A 17044-nucleotide genomic window follows, 5' to 3' on the forward strand; every position below is an offset into this window, starting at 1 on the left:
ACATAGATTTGGGCCTCCTTGATTTGAACAGTGAATAAAAAAGTATTTGCAAAGTCCACTTCGGGGACTGGTGAGAACAGGGGAAAATTCAACTTCCCCAAGTTGAATTCTTGATATTCTCACGAGCAGTGTGGACAACCAAAACTACAGGCTGAGCCCCCAGTTTGGGGTTTGTTCACATGAAACTTAACCCCACAAAGGATAGGTCAAGCCTATTTAAAATTAGGCCTAAGAGTCATCCCCAAGAGAACCTCTTTTGTTGCTCAGATGTGGCCTCTCTCTCCAGTCAACACAACAAGCAAACTCATCACCCTCCCCCTGTCTATGTGGGACAAGACTCCCAGTGGCGTGAACCTTCCTGGCAACGTGGGACAGAAATCCTAGAATGAGCTGAGACTCAGCATCAAGGGATTGAGAAAACCTTCTTGACCAAAAGGGGGAAGAGTGAAATGAGACAAAGTGTCAATGGCTGAGAGATTCCAAACAGAGTCGAGAGGTTATCCTGGAGGTTATTCTTACGCATTAAGTAGATATCACCTTGTTATCCAAGATGTAATGGAGAGGCTGGAGGGAACAGCCTGAAAATGTAGAGCTGTGTTCCAATAGCCATGTTTTTGAAGATGATTGTATAATGATATAGCTTTCACAATGTGTCTGTGTGATTGTGAAAACCTTGTGTCTGATGCTCCTTTTATCTCCTTGTCAACAGACGAGTAGAACATATGGAATAAAAATAAATAATAGGATTATTATTTATTGTTAAAATAAATTTAGATTGAAATGCTAGTGATCAATGAAAGGGAGGGGTAAGGGGTATGGTATGTATAAATTTTTTTCTGTTTTCGTTTTATTTCTTCTCCTGAATAGCTGCAAATGTTCCAAGAAATGACCATGATGATGAATATGCAACTATGTGATGATATCGCAAATTACTGATCATATATGTAGAAAAGCAATGATCAAAATCGGAATGTTTGTGTTTGCTTGATGTTTTTTGGTATTTAAAAAAATAAAATTAAAAAATTTTTTAAAAAAGATTTGGGCCTCTTTAATATTTAGACATTCAAATAATTCTCATTAGAATCAGGAGATCATCTGAGCTATATGAATTTTGGGTTGTGCAAAATGACACAAGAAAAATCAGGCTAAGTCAGAAACTACTCAGTCTCTAAGAGTCTTAAGACTTTAAGCTGCTGTTTCCTTTACATTAATTTAAAATTTCAATTGAATTTCTTACTATTAATTCTGACACAAATGAACAACCATTTTAATAAAGTAGGAAATGCATGCATCATTTTCCAAACCACTTCCAACCATAATTTTGAAGGCAAAAGATCAATGGTTACTTACATTGACTAATCCAAAATAGTGCTCATTGACTGGAAACTGTTCTGGACCAATCTCTTTCTCTAATGCCGAGGCATTGGCGCCCTATAAAATTTTAAATAAGAATTTTAATATTTATAATATTTTCATAATGTCACAATTAAATAGGCATTTCAGAGATATTCTTTAAAAAATGACTTATAATTCCTATCACTACAGAACATTATTGTGAAAGAAAATAAAGACTTGATAACTTGATTTTAATATAGTTTGAAGGAACTTCCTTGTGGAACCAAACACTGGAACAAGAATTATATTCATAATTTTTTTTTCTAAGTTCTATTTCTCTAGTTTTCCAAGTAACAAATTAAAGTCCCTGAATCATATACTGCAATTTGGAGCCATTTCAAAAAGCTGAAAATTGTCAAATTAAATATGCACATATTTAGGGTACACAGGTAGTTCAGAAGTTAGAATGCCCACCTTCCATACAGGAGACCCGGGTTTGATTCCCAGGCCATGCCCCCCCCCAAAAAAACCCTATATTCAATAGCCTACCAATTCTTCTGAAGTACATGTCTGAAATTCTCACACAGAACTAAACAATGACAAGAATGTGTACTGCAAAAGTAGAATGCAGAGCTGACAGCAATCTAGGGTGTTCCATCACTGGGGGAAGAGAGATGTAAAATTATGACAGAACACTATGCAATAGAGCCAGAATCAATGAACTAGATGTACACACAGAAACATGGATACTCAATTAATACCCAAATGTCACTGTGAAGAGTTATATATAAGACAACACACACAGTTAACAAAACATCAGTGCTTACAATCCCAGACCTGCTGTCCTCTTATTTAGCTAAATTTCTTAACCTGATGTGCCAGTTCGAAACTGCTGTGTACCCCCAAAAAGACATGTTCCTTAATCCTCATTCAATAATGCTGGGTGGGATCTTTTTGATTAAATTGTTTCCATGGAGATGTGTCTCTACCCATTCAAGATGGGTTGCTTATTGGAGCCCTTTAAGAAAGAACCATTTTGGAAAAAGCTTTAGAGCTGAGAGAGCCCACCCAGCCAGAGACTTTGGAGATGCAGAAGGAAAATGCCTCCAGCGAATCATTATGAAAGGAGAAGCCGGTAGAGAAAGCTAGCAGAGGTCACCATATGCCTTCCCACCTGACAGAGGTGTTCTGGATGGCATCAGCCTTTCTTGAGTGAAGGTAACCTCTTGTTGGTGCCTTAATTTGGACATTTTCATGGCCTTAGAACTGCACACTTGCAACTTAATCAATTCCCTTTTTAAAAGCTGTTCAGTTTCTGGTATATTGCATTCCAGCAGCTTTAGCAAACCAATACACCTGGGAAGCCCAGACCAGTTGTTAAGACACTGCCTCCTCACATTAGTATTCTGATAGGTCAAGAATGAAAATAAATTCAACTAAAGATACCTGATGCACTGAGGTTAAATTCTACCAAAACAAGACATTTCTTTTCACATTCTCTAGCGAACCAGCATTTATATACGTACATGATATTGCTTTTAATTTTTTAATTTAAGAATTAGTTTTAGGTTTATATAAAAATCTTGATACAATAGCTAGTTTAGAGATATAATTTATTTCTAAGTACGGATATCAATTAATTATTTTTATTTAATGGACTACCAACTATCTGATAGTGGGACTGTCGAAAGCTCCATTTCCCATCATTGGCAGCTGAAGTACCTTGTCTTGAAATTTCCTCACATATGCTGAAAATAACAATAAGCCCAGATTTTTAACACCTATTGTAAAAATAGATTCTGGTTTATTCCAATTGTTATAACGCTCCCCTAAAAAAAAAAAAGTGCTATTATCCAAAATACAACCTCATACATTCTTCGTTGTCTATCTGGAATACTAAAATATTAGCACACACCGTAAGAAAGGTATTTCTGGCCCTTAGGGTGAACTAAGGAGAGACTAACATGTGGATACAATCGTCCCAGTGTTCTAACCAACCACAATATGCTACACATCCTGTGTGCCTCTTTCTTCCCATATAGACCATACACTTTCCTCCACTGGTTTAGAAAGCCCTTTCTCCATCCTCACCTTGTCCTCCTGGTAGTTCTGACCAAGGCTTAAGTTATTAGCCTGTCTATGCCACAGTTTCCTAACTGTAAATAGGAAGTGTCACCAACTACCTTCTGGGTAGTTACAAGAATTAACTGAGGTTTTTTGTTTTTTTTTTTTCGCATGGGCAGGCACTGGGAAACGAACCCAGGTCTCCAGCATGGCAGGTGAATATTCTGCCACAGAGCCACCGTTGCTCCGCCCAAGAATTAACCGAGTTTTAACTTTTGTAAGGAATCTGGCGGTGCCTGGCACCTAAGCAGGGATCCCATAAATGCTGGTTCTTTTCTCCTTCTTCCCTTCAATCACCAGAAGAAAAAACTACTCTCAGAGAAATCCAAGCCAACCACCAAATTCTAAGCAGCACAATTCAAGAGTCTGAGGGATTATGGGTAGCAAATTAAACAGAAAAAGATAATGGAATTCACTTTATATAGTTCTAAATAAAGGCATGGCACAGTGACCTACACCTTACTATGGGAATGAAGCTGACAGCAGACTCTGCAAATGAAGGAGGGACATTCCTATGGCACAAATTCAAGGTCTTCTCTGCCGAAATAATCAGAGTCCATTGCTACCTCTAGCCTGATGTTAATTAAAAAGCCAAAAGATAACACTAAGTAATTCAGTTTCTGATGCAGCATGGTTTCTTAATTTTAAATATTTTCAACACTAGAGTTAGATAAAACTTATGAAACCAATCACTAAACTAAATCTGTTGTACAATTTTCAGCATCTTTAGAAGAGTTCTCAAGTGTAGCTATATGGTGAAGATTTTGCTGAAGGCTGTCAAATTCTGTCGTGTCATATAATGGGGACTCAAATACCCCAAGATTTAAATTGAGCTGAGAATAAGTCAACATTCAATACTAATGGCTCAACTAGTTTGCACCTCCACACATTTGAGAAAGATGAACCTACTACAATTAACAATGGCTCAAGAAATCAGTGATTCTTTACTGGGGTAAAGGGAAGGAATGGGAGCATGCCCCATTAAGAATTTCTGCTGTAGAGCCTTCATAGCTCTGAAAAAAAAAATTGGGGGGGGTGGGTCTGAGTACACAACACACACAGATGGGAGAATTTTTTCTTGGCTGTTCTGTCACCATTTTCTTAACTTAAGCAAAAGATTATTTTAGATGCAAGTATCTGTTACTGTAGGATTTATCATGAAGAAAACAGATACCCATGACTATCCTGATGAAAACAACCAAAAGTTAGACAAAACTTAAAATTACAAAAAGAAAAATGAAACATTACCAAGCTGTAATAAAATAAAGCACTACCAAGCTGGTAAGAATCTGCAGAAGTCAAGAAACAAAGTGACAGGGGAAACCTGGGAGATAAGCAAATAGCCATGACATACATCACAGTGAGGGGTATCTGCCAACCCCTCATGGCTTTTAGAGTCTCTTCCGACAGCTGAATGGAGTCTGGAAGCGTTCGGTCCTCCATAAGGTCCCAGCGTGAAGCTAGAATTCCCTTTAGTTTAAGGGGAAACAAGAAACAATCCCGTTCTCACTTAATCTTGACACTAGGAGGAAGGGGAAAATAAGTACCCTACAAAAATTCATAACCACAAGTTGGCCCTCATGAAGGTCTGTGACCCAAATTCACACATGCTGTAAGATCTTAAATATAAAAACCTGTAACAGAGAATCTAATTCAGAGATTTTGAGTTGATAGAGCCCTCCTGCAACACACAGCTGTCAGAATTACAAAATTCACTTTAAAGAAGATAAGTTCAATCCAACCCACAAAACATTTCACAAATAAAATTTTAAGGGATTTGAGTTCACAGTTAAAAATCACAAAATACACAGGAAAACAAAGTATCATGAATAAAAGAAACAAACAGCAGAATCAGGCTCACAAAGATATTAAATATCAAAGCTATCAAAAAGGATATAAAATAAATGTTAATGTGCCAAGAAAAAGCAAAACCTTGATTATAAAAGAGCAAAGAAGAGACTCTAAAGCCTAAGCAGATTTTTAAAAAGAACCAATTAAAACTTCTAAGTATAAAATTGCAGCAGGTAAAACCTCAGTGGTTGTATTTAAGACCAAAAATTAATATTGGGCGCAGGCGATGGTGGCACATCTCTTAGCCACTGGTACTTTATTTTTTTGCATTTCTTTTCCCTCTTTTGGTCAGGAAAGCATTGTCAATTCCATGGTACCAGGCACAGGCTCATCCCTTGGAGTCATGTCCCATGCTGCCAGGGAGATTTTCACCCCTGGATGTCACATCCCACGTAGGGGGGAAGATAGTGATCTTCCTTGCAGAGTAGGGCTTGGACAGAGAGAGAGGCCACATCTGAGCAATGAAACAGATTTTCTGGAAATAAGTCTTAGGCATAACTATATAGGTAGGCTTAGCTCCTCCACTATAGAAATAAGTTTCATAACCCCATTTAATATTAAAATCAAAATAACAAACACTGGATTGTATATATTTAACATTAGGCAGGGGTAAGATCAGGTCAGTGCACCAGGGAGACCTGCCAAATCAGGCAGGAAAGGCTTCCCAGAGGCAAGAGAAGCAAGAGACCTTGGGAAACCAAGACAAGTTCCTGAAGCACAGGAAGCAGCCTATGTGAGGATGTCAGGGTGTAAACACAGCAAAGAGGAAGTGAATGTGAGGAGTAAAAAAAGATGAACCCAAAGCATAGTGAGAAATGCTGTTAACAAGAAATCTGGTGGGAAAGAAATAGTGGGAAATTTAATGGGAAAGGACAGTGAGAAAAAACAATGCGAAATGCTGTCGACAGCATAGGGTAATGGGAAACAAATTTATAGCCCTTAAACTAGAAAAAGGCGACGAATCAAAGAGAAGGCTTAAAGCACATCCTTGTTTTGGAAAATGCCATGCTTCCTATAGCTATATCTAAGGTAATGAAAATTTCTATGACATATCATTTCCATTTCCTAAGTTTTCAGGCATCATAAAAACAGTATCAAAGCAGTGGTCCTCGGAAAATGAGAAATTAAATAAATATCTGAATTTCTACCTAGCACTGTGCTACAAGTTGTAGAACACGCTTTTTAAACTATAGCACCCATTAGTGGGTTACAAACTCAGCATTTTCTTTTCTGATGGAACAGAATACATCTCCCTACTAACAGTACACAATGGTTTATGAAACGTTTTTTTTCAATATACATGTATGTACACACTGGGTCTCAATGTAAAACCTATTTGTCATTGTGAATTGAAATAATAAATTCTGATCTACATGCTAACAAAAAAACACAAAGTGTAAGACTTTTTGTCAAAATTATAATCCAATTAGAGAGTACACAGTGAATAAAAATTAGCTTTTCATGATAACATACAGGTAGGAAATCATTAAAGAAATAAACGAAGTTACAGAGGAGAGAAGAAGTGCCAAAAGTATGTTACAATATGGTAATTACTACAGGATGTCAGATAGGGGTAAAACTGAGAGCTGGAGATTCGGGGGAGGGCTCCATAAACAGATGGAGCTCAAAGAGCCAGGCCCTCAATTTCTGTTCAGTGGTATCTTCATTTATAATTTTCAACATCAAAAAGTTTGAGCCGTGCAGAATAGCAGGCATTTTAACATTGCAACTGCAGGCTGGGCAGGAGACTAAAAGACAACCGGCAAATCAGGAAGCCTATCCTCCCTGCTTTCCTACTTTGTACTTAACTGCAGATTTTACCTTCGATAAGCACCCTGCCTTAGTTTTCTCATCAGTAAGATGACAAGCGACCATATTTCATGGCATCATTATTCCACATCTAAAATGCTATGATTCTAAAATAGCAAAAATACAGAATCACAATCAAAGCTGGAACGAAGAACATGACATTTAACCTCTGTGAGCCTCAGTTTCCTAATATGCAAAACAGAACAAACATGCTCCTCATGGTCTGTTGCTATAAGAAATACAGAGAAGATGTCTAGAACACTTATTCACTGCTGGTGGGAATATATAATACTCAGCCACTGCAGAAGACAAGTTTGGCAGTTCCTTAGAAAACTAAATATTGTGTTGCCCTATGACCCGGCAATACCAATATTAGGTATATATCCAGAAGAGCTGAAAGCAGTGACGAACAGATACTTGTACACTGATATTCATAGTGGCACAATTCCTTACTGCCAAAAGATGGAAACAACCCAAGTGCCCATCAACCAGTGAGTAGTTAAACAAAATGTGGTATAATGAAAAGAGGTCCTAAAGCATATGACAACATGATTGAACCTAGAGGATATACTACTGAGTGAAATAAGCCAGACACAAAAGGATAACTACAGTATGATTTCACTATTATGACTCTGGTAAAAAGAGCAAACTCCAAATCATACAGCCCAGAAAGAAAATCTATACTCATATATAGCAATGAGCTACATGTTGTATCTCTGCAGCTAGAGTAACCAAATGATTTCAGAAGCAACGACTTCCATATGTTTCACATTTCTAACACTGACCATTTATAATAAAGATTTTATTAATTAAAAAAAAAGATGTCTAGAATAACACTGTCACAAGAGGCACAAAGCACACAGCAGTTTCCTTGCTCCTGCTTCCTCCCTTCCAGCTACACTGACATGTATACTCCCTTCTTCAGATAAACACCCCAAAAATCTGAATTTCCCAAAGTCTTGATACAATATCAGTGATTAAGAAAATACTGAGGTGTTCCACACTGATCTGTAGTCATCTTAAGAATCTTAGTCTAGGCCTTCCGTAGTGGCCTCTTCTGGCTTTATCCATCCCATCGAACATTCCAAAGTGCTCTGTAGAGTACAAAGAATACTTAAGTGAGTCCAAACTTTAAAATGGCATCGTACCTTTGCAGCAAATATCACAGAAAGCTGCAAAAGCCATCATAGAATCAGAGGTCAGCACAAAGAATCACAAGACGTGACATGGTATGATGAAGTATGAATAATACAAAATGGAAGAGAGAGGTCCAGTCTCCAACACTAATGGATAAGGAGTCAAAATATTCTGCTAACTAAGAGGGAACTGAAATATTTACCTTCAATTATCACAGGCCCTTCCTTCCTGAAGGGCCCTTGTCTCTGTTACTCTCTATCACAAGTCTTCTGAAAGCCATTTATGTAAGTTGCAGGAAGAAAGAGAAATCATTTAAATTTATTTTCTATTGATGCACATGTACATGTTTGTGTGTTTATTCCATCCTCCCCACACACTACCTGCCAGACCAACCCCAAAAAAAACCTATAAGGAAGATTTCTGGCAAGTTTTTCAAAATTTTCAAAAAACAAGATGGCTACTCTTCCCAGAAGAAATTAAAGTACCTTGCTCTCTCCCTCAACCATCACCACAGAAGCACATTTATATCATACTAAAATATGTAAATTCCTCTTCTAATCAAATTAGGCAAATCCAATTTTATGATTAATCACTGGCCACTTGTATGCAAATTTAAACTTACTCAGATTTAAATTTACTGCACATTTATGTAATCCTTTTCATCTAATAATATATATATAAACATACCATCTAAGAAACGGAAGACAAGAAGAAAGTTACATATCTGAATCATAATTATAATTCAATGATAAAATGGCCAAACCAAAAGCAATAGGCATATAGTTCTAATTTACAGAGTGATCAACTATCTGCTAGAAACTCAATGTTCCTATCAATGACCAGTTTAAAAGCTCTGATCTCCAAATTACTTGATTCAAAATGTTTAATGAAAAGCATATGATATAAAGAGAATATTTATTTATGGAGAATAAAAGAAGATTTGGATTTGCCTAAATTTTCTAACAAAGTCAAGGAATAGCAGTTTCACTGACTGCGTGCCAAATCTGAAAATGTCCACAATGGGACAATGAGCTACTAAAAGAAACCTGATTAATTCATCCCTGGCAGAAAGTATCTGTAGTGATACTGAGCTTAGCAAAAACAGCTTTGCCAAGTCTCACAGCTGAGGTGGTACAATAACATCGAAGAAAAAATAAAAACCTCTAGAATATGAGCTAACGTAACATAAAGACAATCTTAACAATCCGAGCACCCACAATGACATTTTACGAACTCTCTGCCCTTCTACCAGTACCAAAAAAAACTTTTCCAAAAAAATGCACAAAATACTCTCACGGACTGCTAAACATCTGAAGCCGAGCTGTACCTGAACTCCATCACGAGACCTCACCTGTGATCTACCATCAACAGAAGGGCAACAAAGGGAAAGATGCGATTTTTACAGCAACTATACATCGCCTCCAATGCTGGAATTCACCTCATTTTCAGCTATTTCTACCATTCTCGAGACAGTTTCTATATTCTATTTCACCACATAGAATATATATACATATATATAGTTTCAACTCTATAAAACACAGTCCTGGATTGGTACCAGGCAGAAGCTTCAGGCACCTCATTTGAATACAGATTTGTATGATGATACTATGCAATAAAAAAAAAAAACATGTGTTCAGTTTTGCCACTTCTAAAAAAATGAACACTCTTATTTTTTCAAAATCATTTGTTGTAGTATAACGAGGTATAAGTAAAGAACCTCATACTCCTGAGAATAAAATCAGAATATAAATGCAGGATATTATTAAAATGGAATACCAAAATTACTGACGGACATAAGTTATATTAGCAAGAGTTCATATTTTATACTTCAGATTCCAGGGGGTACCTACACTCTAGCTTACTCTAATAAAAATGAAAATTATCATCCAACTTAAATAGTCTCATGATAAATAATCAAACTACTCCATATGCTTCAAATAAAATAATGCCCTCACATTGCAAAGAACTGCCTCAGAAACAGAATTCTTAATTCTTAGCACAATAAGAAAAGTTACTTGTGGTTCTTTTCCATATCTTTTGAGATTATAAGACTATATTAAAAAAGAACACCACAATTGGTTCTGCTTTCTAGATCTCAATAGCCTTGACCTATGAAACACGGGGATTTCTTTAGATCTTTTCAGCTATAAAACTGAAAAAAATGAGGTTCTTTCTGCAAGAATAAAGACCATCCTTAGATAAGGGCTAGAGACCCTCACCTCCCTAGCAATGTCATTTCCCTAGAGCACAAGTCACTAGAAATCCAAAATTTCGAGGGTGAAAACCATTACCTGAAGGTTCAGATAAGTCCAAGTGTTGCTTGTTCAGTACTTACAGCCCAAAAGAATAAATTAATTCTGAGTAAACAAAATTTAAACTCCACTACTTCGGCTCAGCAAACCACGACAGTTACAAACAAGGATATCAGATAATTAGGGTAAGCATCTATGTCTCTGAGAATAGAACAGTTAAGCGAGTCAGGAATAAGGCCTAGGAGTTGTCTAGCTGCAGAGATGACAAAAGGCTGCATAATACATAATATTTAGTTGTGGGATCTTAAAATTTGCAATAAAATTCAACTATTAAATGAAACACAGATTTATATCTTTTAAACACAATTAGAATTAAAAATGTCTGGATGTAGAAGAAGGCAATATCAGAACTGGAGTCGGGGCTAGGTAATAAAGGAGACAGATATGAGCTGGCAGAGTCACTTCAGATGTCCCTGAACAAAAGTAGGCTGAGCAGAGGTGGGACCATTTATGGAAGGAGTGGAGGAGCCCTGGGTTACAATCAGAAGCTCACAGTTTGAACCCCAGCTCTGTCACTACCTCACAAGCCATCTTCAGCATATCACTTTAACAGTCTTTCTTTCCTCATCTCATGTTACAGAAAAACACCTACCCTGACCACCTCACAAGCTGTTGTGGGAATCAAATAATTATGTGAAAGTTCTCTACAGCATTAAGGCACTATGCAAAGGTATTAACAGAAACATCAGTCATTTACATTTATCTAAGTGATCATTTTAATTTGTCTAACCGACCAAGCTGAGCCACAGTGGAAAATTCCAGTAGAAGGCAATAAATGGACTTTGTTTAAGTGCACTTTGCTTTGAAAGCCACTGTGTAGGTTGCAGGAAAATATACTAATCTTTATATAAAAGTCTGAAGTTAACTGCCTAGGGACAATTCTTATAAATATTAGAACAAGCACCAAATTCCTTTCATATACGTTGCATGAAATTTTACTTTATAAATAATACAAGTTCAGATCTAAAAATAATTTAAACAATACAGAGGATATAAAATAAAACACAGAAGTATTATTTACCGCTTTCTCCCTTTAAGTTCCTTTTCCCAGAGTCAACCACTATAACAGTTAAATATTAGTTTTTATGGTAATCATTATCATAACTTTAAATAATCTATTATATGTCTTTGATGCTTGATTTATCAACCTCAGCTGGCAGCTTTTAATTCTGTGCTATGTATAACATGAGAAACTGGCACATATTACCACCCAATTCTTGGTCCCCGTGTCACCTCCTAATTTTTATTAGGTATTATTAGTGTAATTTTGTTTTAGGGGGTTTAGTGCTTCTATATTAAATCTCTAGCTACACTTAGCAACTTCATATAGGCTGTAAGAAATTCCTCTACCTCCCAATTACTAGTAGTAATGATTTTTTACATATTCAGGAATTGTAACATTTAGATTCATTTCTATTATAATTAAATCTTCTATATTTTATGTCATGGTCAGGTTCATGTGTCAACTTGGTCAGGTGGTGGTACCTGTTTGTCTGGTTGGTCAAGTGCTCCCTGTCTTTTGCTATGAGGACATTTCATAGAATTAAATCATTATCACATCAGTTACATTCATAGCTGATTCCATTTGTAATCAGCCAAGGGGGGTACTTCTCTAATGAGCAATACTTAATCTAATTATTGGAAGCCTTTTAAGGAGGATTCAGAAAGGGACAGGATCTCTTCCCACTTCAGCCGGCGAGCCTCTCTAGAGGAGTTCGTCCAGATCCTCCATCGGAACCGTCAGCTTCACAGCCTGCCCTAGAGACTAGGGACTCTACGTTCCCTCAGTTACGAGAGACACTTATATAAATTTTATATTTACGAATATTTCTGTTGATTCTGTTTCTCCAGAGAACCCTAACTAATACAACTTCCTACCAGGAGTGGTTCTTGAGAAACAGAATCGTAAAAATGGGTTTTCATGAATGTTTTTCTAAACTGACTAGACTCAAAGGCACTAAGGACTCTGATTCCCATAATCAGAATGACATTGCCAACCCATGCAGTGAGTTGGCAAAATAGATAGTCAAAATATCACCATTCAGTTCTTCTAATGCTTCACTTGTAAGAAGCCAGGTTTGGGGGAATACTGTTTTTGACACCTTTACGGAGTTCTGGGGAAAGAGTAAGTATAGAGATGTTGGAAGGTTGTTGTTAGATACACTGGATACATTAATGAGTAAAGGGATGGCCTTAAAGCTTCAAATGTGAAGCTTCCCGCCATCTGACAGATGTACACGTTTCCGTGAGTGTCCTAAGGAAAATCTTATTTCCTGCAGCCATAGACTTAAGCTCTCGGAAAATCAGACACAGAATCTTATTGTTAGAGTAGCAACTTTAGAACGTAAACTGAAATCTCAATCTTTCTTGGTGTCTGTCGTTAAAGTGAGGGCATTGATTGAAAAGGAGTGGCACCATGAAAAATGGAACGGCAGCATATAGATTGACAATGATGCAGATGGAGAGGTTGAAATCCTAGGTCATGCTGAATCTTCCCCTGTAATAGTCTGCCCTGAGGACATAGCCTCCCCACCTCCAGTCTGCCTTGAGGAGTTGGCCATCCAACCTCCACCTGAAAGGATTAGCCCTAGAGTGACTAATCCTGTTCCACCAGATGAAGCTGCAAATGAATGCCCTGAAGGAAATGCCTTGGAAGAGACTTGTAATTCTTTTCTAGACCCACCTCCACCACCCCTCATTTCTTCCAGACCTAAAACTAGACTGAGGTCCCAACAGGCCCTTAAAGGTGAGGTACAAAGTATCACACATGAGGAGGTACCTTATACTCCAAAATAACTGTGTGAATTTTCCAATTAATATAGACAGAAATCAGGGGAATATGTGTGGCAATGGATTTTAAGGGTGTGGGATAATGGTGGGAGAATATAAGGTTGGATCAGGCTGAATTTATTGAGATGGGCCTACTACGCAGAGATTCTGCATTAAATGTTATAGCTGGAGGGATTAGAAAAGACATTAACGGTTTGTTTGGATGGTTGGCTGAAACATGGATCAAAAGGTGGCCGACGTTACTTGAGGCTGAAATGCCAGAACTGCCCTGGTATAATGTAGACAGAGGGGATCCAGAGGCTTAGAGAGATTGGAATGTTCGAGTGGATTTATCATGCAAAGCCTGCTCTTACACCCCAGGAATGTCCAGAGGATGCAACTTTTACCAGAACAGTGAGAAATAAATTTGTGAGACTAGCACCATCATCCCTGAAAAGCCCTGTAGTCGCACTTCTCTGTTAGTCAGATATTACTTGGGAACTGCTGTCACTGAGCTGAAATCCTTGAACACAACGGGGATGACGATCCCGAGTTGGCAGAAGCCAGGTGGCAGCACTTAATCACCAAAGACAGGGTGGATGTGGCTATTATAATAGACAGCAAACTCAAAGCAGGAGTCAGAATAATCTGACAGATTTGTGGCATTGGCTAGTAAATCATGGGGTACCTAGAAATACAATAGATGTACTAAATTCTTGTTTGAGCTGTGTAAACAAGAGTTCTAGGTCAAGTGAACAGAATTCTAACTTGAAGTAGAAAACCACAGAGTCACAGCCCCTTAATCGATTTCCAGACTTGAGAGAGTTTACAGACCCAGAGCCCCTTGAATGAAAGGGAGGCCAGGTTCCTTTGGGGGAGAACCCTGTTACACTGCCACAATCTATGGTAATCTTCCTCCAAGCCTTCCCCAAGGAGACTGAAGGTCTTTTAGCAGGGTAACTGTGCACTGGGGAAAAGGAAGTGATCAGATATTTCGCGGATTATTAGATACTGGTTCAGAAGTGACATTAAAACGTCACTCTTGTCCACTAGTCAGAGTGGGGGCTTATGGAGGTCAGGTGATCGATGGAGTTTTAGCTCAGGTCCGTCTCACAGTGGGTCCAGTGGGGCCCTGGACCCATTCTATAGTTATTTCCCAAGTTCCAGAATGCATAATTGGAATAGACATACTGAGCAACTGGCAGAATCCCCACACTGGCTCTCTAACTCATGTAGTGAGTGCTATTATGGTGGGAAAAACCAAGTGGAAGCCACTAGAACTGCCCCTACCTAGCAAAATAGTACATCAGAAGCAATATCGGATTGCTGGAGGGATTGCAGAGATTACTGCCACTCTTAAGGACTTAAAGGATGCAGGGGTGGTGAATCCCACCACATCCCCATTCAACTCTCCTATTTGGCCTATGCAGAAAACAGATGGGTCTTGGAGGATGACTGGATTATTGTAAACTCAACCAGGTGGTTAACTCCAATTGCAACTGCTGTTCCAGATGTGGTATCACTGCTTGATGAAATCAATACATTTCCTTGTACCTGGTATGCAGCTATTAACCTGGCAAATGCTTTTTTCTCAATAGCTGTTAGTAATGACGACCAGACATGGTTTGCCTTCAGCTGGCAAGGTCAGCAATATACTTTCACTGTCCTACTTCAGGGGTGGTCTAGTTTGCTAGGTGTTAGAATACAATATACCAGAAATGGATTGGCTTTTGAAAGGGGGAATTTAATAAGTTGCTAGTTTACAGTTCCAAGGCTGAGGAAATGTCCCAATTAAAACAAGTCTATAGACATGTCCAATCTACGGCATCCAGGGAGAGAAACCTTGATTCAAGAAGGCTGATGAAGTTCAGGGTTTCTCTCTCAAGTGAGAAGGCACATGGCAAACACAGTTAGAGCTTCTCACTCATCTGGAAAGGCACGTGGTGAACACGGTATCATCTGCTAGCTTTCTCTCCTGGCTTCCTGTTTCATGAAGCTCCCTGGGGGGCATTTTCCTTCTTCATCTCCTAAAGTCACTGACTGGGGAACGACATATGGCTATGTCGTTCTGCTCTGCTCTCTCTGAATCTCTCACTTTCTCCAAAATGTTTCATTTATAGGCTTCAGTAAACTAATCAAGACCCACCCAAATGGGCATAGACCTGACTGCACCTAATCCAGCTTAACAACCACTCTTGATTAAATAACATCTTCAGGGAGATGATCTAATTAGTTTCAAAATACAAAACCGAACAGGGATTAAAAGAAACAGCTGCCTTTACAAAATGGGATTAGGATTAAAATATGGCTTTTCCAGTGTACATACATCCTTTCTAGTCCTATATCATGATCTTGTCCACAGGGACCTTGATCGTTTCTCCCTCCCACCAGACATCACACTGGTCCATTATATTGATGATATCACGTTGACTGGACCTAGTGAGCAAAAAGTAGCAACTATTCTAGACTTCTGGTAAGGCATTTGCATGTCAGAGGATGGGAGATAAATCCAACAAAAATACAGAAGTCTTCCACCTCAGTGAAATCTCTCGGTGTCCCAGTGGTGTGGGGCATGTTGAGATATCCCTTCTAAGGTGAAGGGTAAGTTGCTGCATCTGGCACCTCCTACAACCAAAAAAGAGACACAACATGTAGTTGGTTTCTTTGGACTTTGGCGACAGCATATTCCTCATTTGGGTGTGCTACTCCAGCCCATCTATCGAGTGATCAGAAAAGCTGCTAATTTTGAGTGGGGAACTGAACAAGAGGAGGCTCTGCGACAGGTCCAGGCTGCTGTACAAGCTGCTCTGCCACTTGGGCCATATGATCCAGCAGATCCAATGGTGCTGGAAATGTCAGCGGCAAACAGAGATGCTGTTTGGAGCCTTTGGCAGGCACCTATAGGAGAATCACAACAGAGACCCTTAGGATTTGGGAGTAAAGTCTTACAATCTGCTGCAGATAAATACTCTCCTTTTGAGAAACAGCTTTTGGCCTGCTACTGGGCCATAGGAGAAACCTAACACTTAACCTTGGACCACCAAGTTACCATGATACCTGAACTGCCTATCATGAGCTGGGTGTTATCTGACCCAACAACCCATAAAGTCGGGCATGCGCAGCAGCACTCTATTGTAAAATGGAAATGGTATTGTATTAGTTAGGGTTCTCTAGAGAAACAGAATCAACAGGGAACACTTGCAAATATAAAATTTATGAAAGTGTCTCACGTGACCGTAGAAACGCAGAGTCCAAAATCCACAGGGCAGGCTCCGAAGCCGATGATTCCAATGGATGGCCTGGATGAACTCCACAGGAGAGGCTCACCAGCCAAAGCAGGAATGCAACCTGTCTCCTCTGAGTCCTCCTTAAAAGGCTTCCCATGATTGGATTTAGCATCACTAATTGCAGAAGACACTCCCCTTTGGCTGATTACAAATGGAATCAGCTGTGGATGTAGCTGACGTGATCATGACCTAATCCTATGAAATGTCCTCATTGCAACAGACAGGCCAGCGCTTGCCCAATCAGATGAACAGGTACCATAACTTGGCCAAGTTGACACCTGTCCCTAACCATGACAGGTATATACAAGATAGGGCCAGAGCAGGTCCTGAAGGCATAAGTAAGCTACATGAGGAAGTGGCCCAAATGTCCCTGGTCTCCACTCCTGCCATATTATCTTCTCCTTCCCAGACCAGAGCTAT

The 17044-nt window shown here is 38.8% G+C and overlaps 1 protein-coding gene across 4 annotated transcripts in view; it reads right to left on the reverse strand.

Annotated features, from left to right (window-relative positions):
- Positions 1–17044, reverse strand: part of USP12 (ubiquitin specific peptidase 12) — a 128001-nt gene that overhangs the window by 74908 nt on the left and 36049 nt on the right. For 2 of the 4 annotated variants that reach the window (XM_077158906.1, XM_077158901.1), the window contains one exon: positions 1351–1431. The exons of 1 other annotated variant lie outside the window; for it this stretch is intronic. Coding sequence is in view for 1 of the 3 variants with exons in the window: in XM_077158901.1 (XP_077015016.1) it covers positions 1351–1431 (81 nt within the window). In the remaining 2 variants the exon portion in view is untranslated. Of the gene's footprint in view, positions 1–537; positions 691–1350; positions 1432–17044 lie in introns of those variants that run through there. One more of the 4 variants, XM_077158907.1, reaches the window with a different exon arrangement.

Source organism: Tamandua tetradactyla, chromosome 4 (assembly GCF_023851605.1).
Source record: "Tamandua tetradactyla isolate mTamTet1 chromosome 4, mTamTet1.pri, whole genome shotgun sequence".
NCBI classification, from domain to species: Eukaryota; Metazoa; Chordata; class Mammalia; order Pilosa; family Myrmecophagidae; genus Tamandua; species Tamandua tetradactyla.